The 17659-nt window shown below is 43.7% G+C and overlaps 1 protein-coding gene across 1 annotated transcript in view; it reads right to left on the bottom strand.

Annotated features, from left to right (window-relative positions):
• The window catches only part of OTOG (otogelin), a 956473-nt gene that overhangs the window by 232541 nt on the left and 706273 nt on the right, over positions 1–17659 (bottom strand). Inside the window, exons 44-45 of the mRNA XM_069221482.1 lie at positions 15237–15341; positions 3547–3657 (exon numbers count right to left, since the gene is read on the bottom strand). Coding sequence (XP_069077583.1) covers positions 3547–3657; positions 15237–15341 — 216 coding nt within the window. The remainder of the gene's footprint in view (positions 1–3546; positions 3658–15236; positions 15342–17659) is intronic.

Raw genomic sequence — 17659 nt, 5'->3', positions numbered from 1 at the left:
ACTCCACTCTACACAACTGCACTCTAACACTCTACTATGCAACACTGCACTCTCCACCACTGCACTGTATGCCCCTGGACTCTGCTCTGCACTCTATGCCATATGACTCTACTTTGCACCACTGCCCTCTGCATTACTCAACTCTACACCACTCCACTCTGAACTACTCTATGCCACTGCACTCTCTGGCGTTGCACTCTAGACCACTGTGCTCTACTCCACTCTGCACCACTCCACTCTGCACCACTCCACTCTGCACTAGTGCACTCTTCTATCCACCACTCTAATCTATGCCACTGAATTCAGTCCCACTGCACTCAACGCCAATGCACTCTATGCACTATAATCTGCAACACTCAACTCCAATGCACCCTACACCAGTCCATTCTACTCTATGCCGCTCCAGCATTTACACCACTCCAACACTCAACACTCTCTGCCACTCCACTCAACAACACTCTACTCCACTCTTCGACATTTCACTCTATGACACACCACACCACACCACACCACTTTTCTCTAGGCCACCAACTCTTAGCCATGCTGAACAGCAGCCACGCTGATAAACAACATGGCTGAAACACATTGGCAAAGCCAAAAGCTCTTGCATAGATGAGACCTATCGACTTTGCCACTGCTGGTTGAAACGTTAGCGGCCCAGGGGAATGGGGTCCCCAGGGTCCTTTCAAGGCTCAGGTATGGGGGCCTCTCAGGCCTCCTCCCCCTTTTTTTTTTTAGAATTTTGGCCCTGGCAGCGGGCTCCTTACAAAGGCTCAGGGAGGGGGTCCACGCAGCCCTCTCCCTTTTTTTTAAGGCACAGCCCTGGGGGTAGGGTTCCCAGGGCTTTTTAGAAACTCAGGAAGGGAGGCCATGTGCCTCCACCCTCTTTAAAAAGTACAGCAGGCCAAAGGGATTTGGTGCCCGGGACCAAATATGGCCCAGAGATGGGGGATATGCACCTGCTTCCCTAAATTATGCCCCAAGGCTGAAAATGGCTCAGGGAGCAGGATCCATCCCCCCCTCTTATAAATAAATTGGGCCCAGGGGATGGGGTTCATGGGACCAAATAAGGCCCAGGGAGGAGGGGCTGCACACCCTCTCCCCTAAATAAGTAAATTGGGCCCCATGAAATGGGGTCCCTGGGCTGAATATGGGTCAGGGAGAGGGCCATGTGCCCCCTTTCCTTCAATAAGTAAATTGGGCTCTGGGGGATGGGATCCTGCATGGATTGATTAATGTGTTCATTGAGTGAATAAAATGATTAATGTTAAAGATCAAGTGCGAATGAATGGATGGATTGATATGAGTGGATCCATAAATGCATGGGACTTGCTAGAAATGTTAATATAGCTTGTGGGTGTGGCTTCAGAGTGACAGTGACATGGAATGGCATTTTTCCTCAATCCATCAACTCTTAATAAAAATGGATAACCACAGCTTTGCTCAGCTGTAACAAACAAGTACAAAAAATAAGTCAACCGTCCCTACAGTGATTCACTCAGCAAGCAGCAAAATCTGCATGCTATTCCCCATTTTGGAAAAAATCATAATGGGTGCCGTTTATCACACCTGATAAATAATGCAGCTGATGGTAGTGTATAAATATCACATCTAACACATGGCCACTCAAAACAAGGACAGTAGGATGCTCTTTGTTATTGAAATAAACAATGGTTGGGCTTTGAAAACATTCTTTCTTGAGAAACCTCAGGACCCTAAATGAAAAGAGGCAATTCTTATTGTCTTCGCTTTTAGTAAGGAAAGAAATCATTCCAAATGCTTATATATGTCCATGTTGAATCTCAAATATTCAGGCACACCAGACATATTAATCGAGAAGCAAAATAACTGATCTATAGTTCCTGAAAACACTTTTTTATTCTGGCCACAATGTTCAGAACAATCATGAGGAAGGTTTGCCACAGTCCCAGGGAAAGTGCTGAGAATCTGCACTTGAAAGGTTTATTCCTAAATGTAAAGTCTAGGAAGAGAGACATAAAATAACTCACAGCTTGCAAAGTTCTTAGGGACACATTTATCAAAGGGTTGTGTGACTTTTCCACCACACACCAGGGTACAAAAGTGAGACAACCCTTAAAGTGTGATTTATCATGCCCTGAGTGGCTTGATAAATCCAGAGTAATGCAACGCAGCACAGGTCGCTGAGTTGCGTTACTCTGCCGCAGGGAGGCATTACATCGTTGGTGGATGGGTGTTCCCATAAGTGGTTGACCTGGGAACATGCCAAAACTGCTTTACCTCCCCAGGTGAAGCATAACAAGAAGAAATATGTTTAGTTCTGTTCGTCCTTTCCTATTTGTAGGTGTGCTGCATTATGCAGCACACTTGGAGAGAGGAAAATGCCCCAGGAGTTGTTTTTGTGCAGGAAAGTGCTCATCCCTGCATGAAATCAATCCTGCTTACAATGCAGGCACCCCTGCACTGTGGTGCAAGAGTGCCCACGTTGACGATAGACAGCAAACTGTGCACCAGCGCTGGGAAAAGGCAGGAATGTGCTTTATAATATTTGATAAGGCACATTCTTGCCCTTTCCCTTGAAAGCACTGTACTGCGTGACTTGTTGACAAATGTCCCCCTTAGATCATAGTAATGAGGTATATCGAAGTGTGATTACCAAGTGCTGTACGATGCATGGCTTGTAATTTTTAAGATAAGGGTCCTGAAAAGAGTTGTAGAAAAGCCTCAAGTTTATCAAGGAAGTGCTCATTTTTTGGGTGACGCCATCTGCAGTGGCGGCCAGCTCCTATTTACAATGGGGGGCTGGAGGGGGACATACAATAAAAACAAAAGTTGAAAACAAAGGCACCTACCTGGTGAAGATCTTCTCGCGTTGCGTGTCGTCTCTCACAGCTCCGACGCGCTACGTCACGGGAACCAGGAAACTGCAAAAGCGAATCCTGATGCTGGTAACCAGCATGAAACCAGCGTCAGGATTAAAGCAGGCTTTCTCAGCGTGCACCAAAGCGCTGGAGGCCTGTGTCTTCTCTAAGCCAGCTGTTTTAAGACAGCTGGATTAGAGATGTTTAAAGTGCGCTTGTGTGGCTGGCCATCGCAAGGCGGCCGGCCAAAGGGACATGTGCACTTTAAACATGTGCACAGCTTCGTGCTGTCACTCGGCAACAACTGCCACGCACGTCCTAACACTCTGTTCAGGACGGGGCATTGAAAAATACAATTTATTACCATTTTATTTTTCTGTTATAAGGGCATTTTGTTGGTGGGGCGCCGCTTCTCCGCCCACGTGGAGGGGCCGCCCCGTTCTGTGAAATTCCATCTGCACTATTACACCAGCAGATTTCCCTTCGGGATGGACACTTACTTGACAAACTCGAGGAGTTTTTGCTGCAACCCATCTAAATCGACCCCGCGAACACTCAAAATCAATTTGTTTAATTGACCCTACAGTTATCCAGAAAGGAGTAGGTTACTCATATGGTGGAACTGCATGGAGAGGAACCATCATAAAATACAAAGGAACGTTACTGCATAAGGATTAGTATTATTAAGATAAAAAGGAAGCCGTACCACAGATGTATGATATGCAGCAGGTATCTTCAACGTGAGCAGCAATTAATGTCTGGTCCTCGCGACAGTTTTGAATTGGCTCCGTTACCTCACATTTCTTTGGATCACATTCTGTAATAAAGAGTAAGGTACAACAACAGGGAAAAGATGTTAAATTGACACACACCCCTGCAATTGTTAATTAACAGGACAGAGAAGTCCACACTCACACGTTGCTTTAGATATGTCTATCATTTGAAAGGCTTATCCAGCAGACATAATTCTAAGGGCCTTATTACAGTTGGCGAGACCTAAAATTACTCCCACCCGAAGCGGGGAATAACTGCTCGGACTTGGATTTACAAAGCGCTTTACCAGCCCTTTTCCACCATTTCAACCAAAAAAAGGCACATGTTTTCCACTTTCTCCAGGGATATTTTAAGGATTTTGGGGGCTGTGGGCCAAGCCCACTTTGGTGGCCTTGTCCAGAACAGGTTTGAATTTATAGTCCAATTTCAGTTCTTTCATGCCGTCTTTGGCCAGAGCAGAGACAGTACATAAGCGCAATTGTCCAAATTTTAAATGTGTTTACATCTACTATTCAGGGATAGTGATGTGTGTTTTCAATATTCTAACACAGAATCAGTTCACTAATATTAGTGCAAATAATCTCTGTGACCTACCTCCCATTTCTCATATGTGAGGTCCTATTGAGAGCAAAAAAAACTTTTTTAAGGATTTTGCATGAAAAACAAAAAGAATTCTAATCAAAATATCTGTAATAGACTCTCACACATTACCCACATTAAAAATAAATTAAAGGAAAATGGTATTTAAACCAATCTGTTAAAGAATTACTCATAGTCATTAGTCCAAGACTCTGCAGAATAGAGCTGGCTCCATCAGGGGCCCCCTGAAAAGCTGGGCCATCGGCCACAGCCCACTTTGCCCATGCCTTAAAACATCTCTGACTTTCTCTGAAGAGGCAAACAGTGTCTATGGGACTGTTCTTGTGGAGTGGTATGGTAGTATGGGGTGAGGGGCAGGGGTGAAGTGCCCACTCCTTGTCCAGATGGAGCATTATTTGCTCTAATGGACTGCTGCAGGAGGTGGGAAAGGACTAGGCAGTGCTGCTTCCAACAGCCCCTGTCCTGAAGCAAACCTTACAAAACCAGTGTTTCGGTTGGAGTTATTGTGTCAGCAGGGCCGGCTGCTTTGCAATGGCGAAGGAGCGTCACCTCCCTGGCTAACCAGGAGCTGAAAGATAAAATAATATTTCTTAACCGTTTTATCTTTCAGATGCTGGCTCAGCCAGCAGCATGTGAAGGGATGGGCAGGCTGAGCCACGGGAGGTGGGGGGGAGGAGAGAGTGCACCTAAGTGCGCATGTGTGTTTGGCCGGCCAAACACACATGCGCACTTAGGTTTCTCCAGCCCAGCTGTGTTCAACAGCCGGGTTGGAGAAACTGCACAGACCCTATGGTTGTGTCTGAGTGGCAGTCCAAACTGCTCAGACCAATCCTGATGCTGTTTTCATGCTAGCCTTAGCATGAAAGCAGAGCCAGGATTGTTGGGTAGCCTGTGCTGGTGTCCCAGTGAATGGGACACTAGAAGATGATTGAAGCGGCAAGTGGTGGTGGAAAGAGGTACTTTTTTTTCTTAATCCCCCTCGCCCCGCCCCTTCCCTTGAGATCTGTGGCGGTCACCGCTGTGTCAGATTCATAAGACAAGACAATTCCAAGCCTAGACATACTTGTAATGAGGATTTGGATTATTTCTGGATGAAATTACCCAACTCGTATCAAAGCCCTATGTGGTTAATGAGAGAACAGTTAACATTGTTTGTCCATACTTCTTCTTTCTGTTCTGTTGAAGTTAACCACTAAAATTAATCAAAGCAAAAACATTCACTAAATGCGAGAAAATAGATGCAATACTCTTGTACAAAATATGTATTACATATGAAACCATATTTTTATGCATTTCACAACTGTAGTGGGTTGTATAAAAAGCCCTTGGCTAATATGAAGAAATGTATTGAAAGGCGAGATGGCTAATTTTTTTAGATATGTATTTTTTATTTTTCACGTGTACTGTTTGATGTCAAAGCCTGGTAGGATAGTAAGTAATTGTAAATGAGGTTTGGAAGTCGTATCTCTCAATACTCCCACATTTGCACAGTTGTATAGCAGTACTTCGATCATGTTCAGGTGCATTCTCTTTGGTAGCTTAAAAATATTTGGATAGAATAATGTGGTAGAAAACTTGGTTGGTATCAGGCCTCATCTTCCGAAAAAATGCTCTGGTAGAAGTGTAGCCTGGCGTATTCTATCCACGAAGGCATTCTGTTGCACGTTCCCATGCCTCAGCATTTACACCCTGAAGCACTAAGTTATGCTTTGATTTCTTACCAGTAATCTCATTATTCCACTTATAATACCTCATCCAAGCCCTCATATTCTGAGGAGTGTAGCGGCCATGAAGGCAGACATTTTGCTGCCTATCTAAGTAAAACAGCTCCTCCAAGTATCACCTCTACTCAGCAGCAGCCCAACGCTCTGCAATCAAAACAGGGCACACTTTAGGGAGGGCAGTGGGAGGTGACCCTGGGGCAAGGCAGTAGAATTGGCAATAGAACAGGAGTAATCAGATTAAAGTGAAGAAACCGAAACATTAGAAGGAAAGAAAGTCAAAGCTGCAGCACTATGACCCTTCAGCAAACAGGCACACTCCAGCACGAGAAAAAATAAGAGCACATGAGAAGAACATGATCAAAGCCCACCACTGTGTAGGGGGTGGCGCAGCACCAATAATGCAAAATGGCCCAAATCTGAGACGGGACACAAGGTCTTTAGAAGTAGGCACCAACTCCAACCACCTCTGAAAGCCCAGGGTGAGGCTGAAGAATAGGCACCAGGTTGCAACCAAAAGAGATTACAAACCAGACCAAGCTAGGTGCCAGGAGTAAACCAAAGAGGATAACTTAAGGAGGGTCAATAGAGACCCACAAGGCATCCAATCAATACCAATACACACAAGAAGATGCAGCCCAGAAGAAAAGTCATGTTTGGTGCAGGTAACCTAAGAAGAGCCCTGGGACTCACATCTTACACAAAGGACAAGACCTGGCTTGCCACTGAAAGAGAAAAACCTAGAAGGTGAATAAAATTCACACCATACAAGATATATCTACGCACAGGATAGATAACCCCAGTCTAGCAGAGGACCTCCAGAATACAAGTCAACATGATAAAAAAACACCACAGGACCTCTTTTCAAGGAACCAAACAACCACAGCCAAGAGCATATGCAACCCCTGTCCAGTGCCCAACTGGAGTACAGGGCAAAGCATGCCACTAGATCCCAACAAACAAGGAGAGGCTGCCCAAAGCCCCAACAAGAAGGCATCTCCAAGTCTAACAGTGGGGGAGTGCACAATGCACAATGGGAGTAAGCATCTAATCCACGGAGGATTTAAGCACCAAAATGCAAGACCTAGGAGATTTATCTGTTGTTTCACAGAGAGAAAGAAGAGAGACCAGGCATGAGCCATGCAAATGAGAGACCTACATCACCTTATAAGGCAGTCAGGGTCATGCAGGCAGGCTTCAACACCCCCTAGCTTGGGCAGGGATGACAGGTAATACGCCAAGCAAACTCTCTGCCAATTGGAACATATGGCCAGACAGTTCACCTGAAGTGAGGGAACCCTTCAAATAGAACAAAATGACCAACACATGGATAAGGGCAAGTCCCAAAAAGAGACATATAGAACAACCCAAAACTAGCTTGAAAACTGGAGAGAGGCAAAATACAAAGTGGCGATAAATGAATAACTAGAAGAAAAACTGGTGAGGCCACTGGACTCCAGCTCACAAAGCACTGGGAAGACACCACAAAACCAGTAAAGAGAAGCAGGAAGAAGCACCAAGGAACAAATGGCCGGGACCAATAAGTTCCAAGTCAAATAGCGAGCAAAAGGACACACCCCAATGAGAACAAAAAGGGACATGAAACTTGTCCACGGGCAAACAGGGCTCCAGTGCTGCTCAGGGAACAGGTACACCCTGTCCCCAAACCAAGAAGAGAATACACATACGTATCCATAGTGTGGGTGAGAGGGACAATCCATATCTAATAACAAATCACTTTCAAGGAGCCTGGGAAGAGTGGGTTAAACACTCTTACTGCAACATGTAACTCCAAAAAAGCCTAATAGGGGTGCAGAGACAGATCATAGTCGACCAAGACATGAGAGAGAAAAATGGCAAAACCCCACAAACCCCATGTCCAGCATAGATTACAGTGCAAAGTTTATGATCAGCCCACAGTTAAGACAGAGAAAGAGACACACATTGGTCTTCAAGTGAAGGTCCAGCACAGTGACAAGGTATACCCCCCACCTCCATGATGAACAGGAGCACACATAGAGGAACACCAGCTATTCTGATGGGGGGAGTCAATGTCCATCAAGGCATATTGACAGCAAGATCCAGAAAAGCAGCACGACCCCAATTCCAAACCCAGCAGGCAACTAGACAGGTTATAGAGAGGAACAATAGCCACATAGCCTCAAATATGGAGAGCAGGGAGTCCGGGGTGCATACGAAGTCAACAGTGGCCCAATATGGCATCAAAAATCAGAAATACAATGTAAAACAAAAGAACAAAGAGAGCCCACAAGCTGAGCAGGAACTCCCACCCAGAGACTTGAGGTATAGGGTAAAAGCTTTCTAAAGAGGGTTAAAGAGACAAGGGATTTTTAGGTAGAGGTGTCTTGTATTGGCATACATATTGGGGTGGGGTGGGGGTCATTTTTCTTCTTTAAGTTGGGCAGTGTGGTGCCATCTTTAGAGTGTGACATTTCATGATCTGAAGGCGGAATGAAGAAGTAATGAGGAGGTAATATCTTTGGAGTCATCCTTTCAAAGCCTGTATTCTGTGTGCACGCATTAGCAAGACACTGACCAGAAAATCACTTATGAACCCAGTCTGAACTCTGCTCTTTTGCAGAACTGCAACTCAGATGTTCTCACTTAGTGACATTTTTTAAGTGAAATATCCAGGGCTCTAACAGGCAGGTTCTGTCCCACACTGCTCTTCATGCTCAGTCTTACATTTTCATAACAGTTAACAGTTCTGGTTGGTTTTAGCGATTTAGGGCCACATGTACGAAGCTTTTTTCGAGTCACACAAGGGCCAATTCACACGTTTGCGCCTGGTAAAATGCTATTTGGTATTTACCAAACCTAAATTGAGATTCAGTAACTTGTTAGTGAATGGCAATTTGGGTTTTGCGATTCAGTATTGGGAAGGGGCGTGTTAAGGGCATCCCTCCCTAATACTGAATGAGAAACATATGTATACTGAAATGCTGTCACAAAACATTTGCGGTTTGCCATCAATTTCGAATTGGTGGTAACACATTTGCAAATGGGAAGGGCTCATTAAGGGACCCCATGCCCTTTGAGAATGGTTGGGAAAACATTTTTAAGAGCAGGTAGAGGTCCCACAGACCACTGCCTGCTCTTAAAAAAATGAAACTTAAATGTTTCATTTTTCTTTTTAAACGCTTAAGGAAAACGGGCTGCATTTAAAAAAAAAGATTTGCTCTAATTAAAAGCAATCACACAGCAGGACACCATCCCTGTGAATTTTACGATTCCCAATGGTTTGCAAAGAGAGACCTACCTCATTAATATTCATGAGGTAGGTCTATTTGCGACCCACTGGGAATCACATATGAAACTCAAAAGAGTTCCATACATTTGAAATTGTGATTTCCTAATTGCGATTACATGGAATCACAATTAGGAAATCACAAGTTCACATCTTAGTACATGCAGCCCATAAATCTCTAAAAAGTGACTTTCTCCAGAACATATAGACCAAAGAAAATCCCCCTGAAAAGTATCTAGAAGTAATGAATCCTTGCTTAGTTGCTGTTTCTGTTAGGGAGAGATTAGATTCACCTATGAAAAAAATCTCTACACTTTGGGCCTGATTATGAGTCACATGGAGTAGAATCCCCCAGTTGGGCTACCACTCCATCTGATCACAAATGGCCCAGTGTGGACCCAGTTTTCCTGGGTGTGGGAACATCAGACCCAATTTTATTTTCTGGAACTTCTGGCCCATAAAATCACATAAACCTTAGACTGGAACAAAAATCAAGCCTCGCCCCAAGCATTTTCTTTGACAAAGGGGAAGCATGTAATGCTCCATTCTTGCCAAATCTATTCCTTCTTTTCTCTCTCCTACCCTCTCAACACCCCCTGTCCATCCCCACACCGTTGGGAAAATACTTCTCTCATTTACCACCTGCTAAGAAGGTGGTAAATGGGAGTAGTAAAACCCTCAAAACAGGGAATACTATGCAGAATTCCACATAGTAATTCCGTGTCCACAACTTCTGTGCACATTCTACAGGTCTGGCTGAATAGCTGGAATTACATGCAAAGATATGGTCCAGATGCAGTTATTCATCTGCTTTTAGAATCAAACCCAGTAAAAACTACTGCTACTCCCGCCAGACAAAGAAGATTGTGTTCTTCAGGTCATGGAACCCTCAGATGAACTTCAGAACAAAAATCAGAGGCTTGTGTAAAGCCAAATTAGGACACTGTTCTGACTTACCCATGGTGACTTGTTCAACGGCACAGACAACGTGTATATTTGAAAGCACATTACAGAACTGAATCACAATCGTAAAGGGGCATGGGACATAAAACTTCATCCTCTTCATTTATGCTAGCTGCTAAAATATTTTAAATCTTAAATCCGGCATGTGGAGTTGCCTTTGATTAGCTGCTTTAGGAACAATGTGAAGATGTTAAGGGAGCTCCTACTTCTTGAATACAAATAACATTGCATTTCACTGGTTCCCTGCTAGATCTCTCACTAGCTTCTCCCACATTGCCAGCACATCTTTATACACCCAGTTCCTCTTGTTTCCTGTCTCCTGACTGAAAGGTTTGGGAGGATTGGTGGCAATAGATAGTTGCTGTGCCAATGTAGCTCCTGCTTTAATTGCTCGATAGCCATGGTCCCCAGGTTCAGGACTATATTTAGGTGTGCTACAGCTACTATATGATGCCATTATGTAGCAGTCTCAACTCTGTAATGATGTGGGCCACCTAGGCAGCACTGTTGAAATTGCAAGTGGGGCTGTCTACCCTGCTTTTTTCAGTGCCTCATGTATGTCCTCAGAGTTCTCCATAAAAGTAAAACACAGAAACACCACAAAAGAGGGATCCATCCCTAGAACCACCCCTTCTTCTTCCATAGATGCTGGTGGATCAGAACCCAGAAGTGGGATGGAGTCCGTATGCAAAGGCACCCTTGAGAATAAAGTTGAAGAAAGAGGTAGCAGTGAAGGGATCAAAATAGGAGGAAGACTCATGACTCCATAAAGTTTAAGGAAATTGACATTTTGTTATCTGTTGTGATGTTGCTTTTGATAAACCTGGGTGCTATGAGATGAAAAAAAGAACAGGCCTTTAGAAATCCAGATGAAGAATAGCAGAGGCCATCAAAGCCTCAAAAGACGACACTATGGTAGTCTGAGTTTTAGACTTTCATGGAATTTTACTGGAGTTTGAAAAATAAAAATTCTTCTTGAACATTGTAGGACATTTGCTCTGTCTATGCCAGTCCCTAGTATTTTCAATCTTTGGACTCCAATGTTTATGATCTTTGCTGTGGTCTGGGGTCTGTCACTTGACCTGTTGCAGTCTGTTGTGAATGTTATTTTTCAGCTTTTTGTTTGAGAGTTTTGGGGGACTAGTCTGAACCAGTACTACCTATCTAACAATGGCCAGACCATAGCAGATGTCTGCATTTCCTTTTCTCCCTCTGAACTTTTAGAGGCCTGTGAAAAGAAGGCTTGTTGGTCTCCCAAAAAGCCAGTCTTGCATAGCTCTTGCCCGATACATCCATTTTACTTTGTTCCACTGGAGCACTTCGAGCCTTAATGTTTCAAAATCTGAAGGCAAAACAGATTGACCTAGTAGAAAACCAATGTTAGGTCAGGTGCATGTACTTGCAGGTCGGTGTTACTTTGCCACTTGGGCCTACTGAGAGCATTTTAAACCAGATGAGTAATATTAATGGAAGGCTCCAGCAAACTTGTTTAAGTAAAACTTGTAAGCTGATTCCGCTTAACAGTATTTGCAGTTGTTTCTAAAACTGAAATTAAATACTTCTATTGGGATAACCCCAGTACTTCAACTCAAAGATGTGCTCTCCTTGGTCATCCATTGGTGTGCTTAGGGCCCAGTCAAACCCTGGAAAGGCACTTTCAACTTTTGTTCATTTTTTATTGATTATTAATGTAATGAGGCTTCCAGGATTTTCATTGTTCATATATTTTTTCCTATAACTTTGTAGGAATGTTAAAATATTTAGCTGTGGATTTGTAAAAGCTGATCTTCTGAAAGCCAATGCCTACTTAAATTTGAGTGGGAATAGTCCTGACTTGGACACAGTCTTTGCCAGGCTATAGAAAGTGGACTAGGCTCGACCATTTCCACTACCTCCAACCTTTTATTAAAAAGTTATCCGTTTCTGTACCCCCGGGTGCTGTCACCCAAGGTGAGAGCACAGGTCAGTTCTGATAGGAACTGCTGATGACCTAAGATTCTACAATGAGAAAGGTGGTCTTTTGCCATAATACTCCTGGGAGCAGTACACTTTTTGAAAGTTGCAGAATTTTAATGTTTTTAAGATAAAGCACCAGCATTCGGATGCAAGAGATGTAAAAATGTATGGCTGTCCCGAAGTTGATACCAACTGTGACAGAGTTGTACCTGGTGTGAAGGCCAGCTTTTGAGAGATTGACCCAAAGTTGCTTTAGGATATTTTGCCTCTTGGTGAGTTGTGAGCTTTGTGATTTGAGAGGACTGATCTGTTGACTTTAATTTTACCAAGAAAAACATTTTGTAACTCTTCTAAGTATTGGACAAGTAATCTGTTTAAATATAGTGCTTTTTTAACTGTCTATACAAATATTCAATCTAACAAAGTGTCTAATGGTTTATTACATCGGTGTTTACTAGCTCTCCTGATCTTACACAATTCTCCATTTTTTTAATAGTATCATTCTGTAAGGCTGTCATTGCGGTTCATTATCATTTAAAGCTGGATTCTAAATCCAGTTTTCAATGCTATGATAGAAGGTCAGGGAGGGATTCAGACTAGGTGTGCCAGTGAGCCTCACCGTTTGACGGAAGTGTGACTACAAGGGGACACTCCCCCTCTCCTAGATCAGGTGGCAATTGCATCTCTATCATAGGGCTCCCTGTGTCAAACAAGTCACAGGTAGGCCCATTTTCATTATATCACCTTAGCCACCTACTATTGAGGTAGGCTAATTTTCTGCTTACCACAATATTCTTTAGTGCAGGAACTTAGGGAACCTTAGGCCCTGACAAATGCCCCTAGACCTTCTTTGGCTTGAATTGGTGGGAAGAAACATGTTGGCCAGTAAGTAGTAGGTGACTCTTTGAGTCATTATCCTCTGGAAGCGTCCCATTGTTTTTAATCTCAACAGCAATTACCATTACTAAAGGTAAAACGCATATAGGGGATTGATTAGGTGTTTTTAGTTTTCTGTAGCACCACTGGATCCCATCATTATCCAGATAAATTTCATCTCTGCACTTCCTCCAATTTCTTTTAACAACGAGGTTGAGTCCGTCCAGATGATATTATCCTACCTGGATGGGGCTAGGTGGTCATATGATGAAGCATGACACTATTTAGTGTGTGGGACCACCTGGTCCGTAAGGAAACTTTCCCCTCCATACCATCCCCAGCACACGAACAAGTCCCGAAGTTCGGGATCTGTAGACAGTCCAAGGCAAATAAAATGTATTTTGTACTTATATGATACCCCATACTCCTTGTGTATTTGTTTATGTTCTTAGGGGAGAAAGTATGGGGTTTTCTCTCCCCTCCTCTCTTGATGTGATTAAGGCTTATGATTAAGCAGCATATTCAGGCCTAAGGCGGACTTGATGCAGCCTATTCGAAGAGCCCGTCTCCAGCTTCTTGCTGAATTCGAGAATTGAAGAGACAGCTCTGATGTGCAGTGGCAGGCTGTTATAGGCTTTAGGACCGAAGTAGGAGAAGGCCAACCCTCAGCACAGGTTCTGCATATGCAGGCGGGGGAGAGGGTGTGAGTAGGTACCAGGCTGAGAGGAGGTGTCTAGTAGGTTTGAGGAAAACTGTGCCATTGTTGAGGAAAGATGGGTCCGGGTTGTGTAAGGTCCTGAAGCTTGTGTGTGTATGGGCAGCCAGAGAAGCTACCTGAAGTATGGAGTGGTATGCATGTGTCGTAGAAGGTTGGGAGGGAGTTGTAGTATCATTGCTTGTCCATGTGTTGTGCTGGATTTACTGTTTCTTTTTTGCCAGTAGAAACATACACTTGTAAATTTGGCTACACACCGTTTTTCGGGAGTAGAGACGTGTAAGTGCACACTTTTGAGTAACTTTACACTCAGATTTTGTAAACTGCCTAAAGTAGTAAAGTTTCTCAAAAGTTAAATATTCGCAAGTGCAAGTTACCTGTGTGAATAGACATATACAGATATAAACATCTGCAGCTAACACCACACCTATTGGTTTGCCAATGCTTATTTACAGAAAAGTAGAAATGTCCTCTCTTTGCTTTCGCACAACTACATTGATCTTCGGGCAAATTGTGCAAAATTACACGTAATTATGTGATATGCAAATCCATCATTTAGACTTAAATTTAAGAGCCATATGCATCCTCACTTCAATTTTTGACCGAGGCGTGCTTTTGGCGCTGAAAAAACATAGCACAAAAGACACAAAATTGCCACGAAGAACAGCCGCTTGCGTTCAGGTGTTTACATTGTTCCAGAGCTCCAGTGCTATAATTTTCCTGCAGATGTTGGCATATTTCTATGACATGCTGTAATGGTCGATTTGGGGATTGCACATAACAGGCATAATATGAAGTTCCTGAAATTGTGTGGATTGCACCAGCATAATTTAAATTTCAACCGGACCTAATCATCAGCTTACTATTACATTTGTTACAGAGCTATTAAAATTGCTTGTCTACTCTCCTTCAGCTCTGATGTTCACAATTCTGCCCTGATTCACAAAGATCATCTTACACTTTTGTGAATTGAACTACAAGTTTGATCTTACTAATAGTAATTTTACTACTGCGGAGACTGCATTTGGGGCGGAGAACTCTGCACATAAAAAGATAGGACAGGCCGATCAGAGGTCTCTGCCACGTGTGCGGAGTCTCAGCAGTCCTAAAATTACTGTTACTAAATTTTAACTCATAGTTTGTGAATATCAAAAAAAACTGTAAACTTACATAAAAGTTAGGTTTACCTTTGAGAATCAGGCCCAATATTCTTATCCATTTTACAATTAGAAAGGTAGACCCTTCACCTGTTTTCTCGTTTCTAGAGATGCACCTTTATTGTGAGCACTGTCAGTGCAGTACTTTGAACACGAGCACTTAGAATGGCAGATTTCTTGATATTAGTAGTAGTAAGTATACGTTATAGCTGGCCCCAATTATGCACCGTGGCCAATGTCTGGTTGTCAGTGCAATGACAAATAAACCTTCGGTTACATCTCCTCTATAAGCACAAACGAAATTTAATTTGACTGTCCAGACACAGACAGTAAAATAAACATAATTAAATAATTTCTATTACCTACCACATGTGTAATTGGGACAACAGGAATCTTCCTGGTAATAAGTGACAAGCTTTTCTAAACTCTTGCATTCAGGAACCAGGGTTTCGCATATCGTTCGATTACAGACTAGAAGGTGAAATGGAAACGTTAGACTTTTAAACCATCAAGTCTGATATGTATGATTAGAAGAAGAAAAAACGTTAGACCACATGCCTTAAATGTCCCTAGTTTCATTTTCAAAATAAACATCGTTCATAACATTTGAAAAACAGATTAGAAGCTGGCAGTTAATATGTCACTTTAAATCAGCGGTCCTACAAAGAAAATGTTTTACTCACGTAAAAGTAGGTATGTCTTATGTTACACAAACATGTCGAACATCTACCTTGCACACCGGCAGTGAGGCCACCTGTTAGGCCACATAAAATAATTGTGGACCTTCTTCATGTCAGCCGCAAAGCTACTTCTGCATGTGCCCGACGGGGAAACGTGCGCTCTCACGATACAACACGACATAAGCCAAAGAGTAGGTTTTCTAACCATTTTAAAGGCCCAAAGCAAGTGTGCAGTTGTCTCGTGAGATGCATCGCGCAAATGCCTGTGCAAACTTTAGTATAATCGAGGGACCCTATCATGGGCGTAGGAAGTGTGGGGGACGTGGGGGATGTACCCCCCCAGATTTTGGAGGGTGGGGGACACAGGGGACGAAGGTGGGGGGGACAAGGGGACAACAAAATGTACCCTCTCACTTCTATTGTCCAGAGGGCCATTAGCACACAAAAGCGCTACTTATAATAGCCCTGTACCGACCATCCTCCAATCTGATGGTAACAGAATGAAGGTGTGTCCGAGGCCCCCTGCGCCCTCTGCTCTTTTGTTTGTCCTGTTCACAGCTGTGGACATTAAGGGTGCTCATAAGAACAAAGGGCACGAGGAGGAGAAGAGTTTTGGATGATTACTGTCTGAATCACCTGCCGCCTTGAAGAGGAGCACTGCAGGATGCCTTCAAGAGGAGCTGCAGACAATGAGGAAGATTTAAAGAGGAAACAGAGTCACACTCAGCCTGACACCTGCAGGCTAAAAAGGAGACTCTGCGGAACACAATATTTGTATTTGCCTAAGATCACACCAGTTGGTGTAACAGTGAAGTCGAGATTGAGCCCAGATTTGACCTTTTCACACAACAATTTAGCTATTAGAAGGGTATATTTTTCTAACATTTGTGTTTAATGTTGTTATCTAGGTAATGAAGGGCTTGATTACAGCTTGGCTAACAGGGAGAAGCCTTATTTCATTTTGGGCCTTTATGCCTAGCGTTATTATTTATGTTGTTGTTATCGTTACATACTTTAAGCATATTGAAGTATATTATCTTTTCTCTATCTTTTCTTCACTCTACTCTGAAACAATCTACCCTATACCACTGCACCCTACACCACTTTTCTCCACTCTGTGCTACTCTACGGAAAGTAGCCTCTTTCTAGCTTGGTTACCCACACTTTTGGCCTGTTTGCCAGTGTGTTTGAGTTTGTCTAATGGGATCCTGATAATCAGGACCCCAGGAGTTGTGCTCTCTCCCTTAAATTATGGTTGTTGCATACTGGTAACCCAGTATTTCACCCAAAATTGGCATACTGGTGCCCCCTTATAAGTCCCTAGTATATGGTACTTAGGCACCCAGGGCATTGGGGTTCCAGGGGATCCTTATGGGCTGCAGCATTTCTTTTGCCATCTATAGGGAGCCCATGCAAAAGGCTTCTGCAAGACTGCCATTGCAGCCTGCGTGAAAAGGTGCATGCACCCTTTCACTGCCAGTTACACTGCACCGGGTCACTTATAAGTCACCCCTATAGCAGGCCCTCCAATCTTGAGGGCAGGGTGCAGAGTACCTGTGTGTGAGGGCACCCCTGCACTAGCAGAGGTGCCCCCACAACCTCCAGGACCATTTTCCCAGACTTTGTGAGTGCGGGGATGCCATTTTACACGTGTACTGGAAATAGGTCACTACCCATGTCCAACTACATAATGGTAACTCAGAACATAGGTATATTTGGTATCAAACATATTGGAATCATACCCCAAGGCTTTTGCAAGTATTGGCTGTATGATTTCATGCACTCTGGGGGCTCCTTAGAGGGCCCCCAGTATTGCCATTCCAGCCTTCTGAGGTTTTCCAGGTAGCCCCAGCTGCTGCCACCTCTCAGACAGGTTTCTGCCCTCATGTTGCTTGAGAAGCTCAAGCCCAGGAAGGCAGAACAAAGGATTTCCTTTGGGAGAGACGTGTTACACCCTCTTCCTTTGCAAATAGGTGTTACAGGCTTGGGAGAGGTAGCTTCCTTCCCCAGGCCACTGGAAATGCTTTGAACGGCACATTTGGTGCCCTCCTTGCATAATCCAGTCTACACCGGTTCAGGTACCCCCAGTCCCTGCTCTGGCATGAAACT

Source organism: Pleurodeles waltl, chromosome 3_1, assembly GCF_031143425.1.
Source record: "Pleurodeles waltl isolate 20211129_DDA chromosome 3_1, aPleWal1.hap1.20221129, whole genome shotgun sequence".
Classification (NCBI taxonomy): Eukaryota; Metazoa; Chordata; class Amphibia; order Caudata; family Salamandridae; genus Pleurodeles; species Pleurodeles waltl.
The sequence above is the reverse complement of the archived record's forward strand: the minus strand, read 5'-3'. Positions and strand labels throughout refer to the sequence as shown.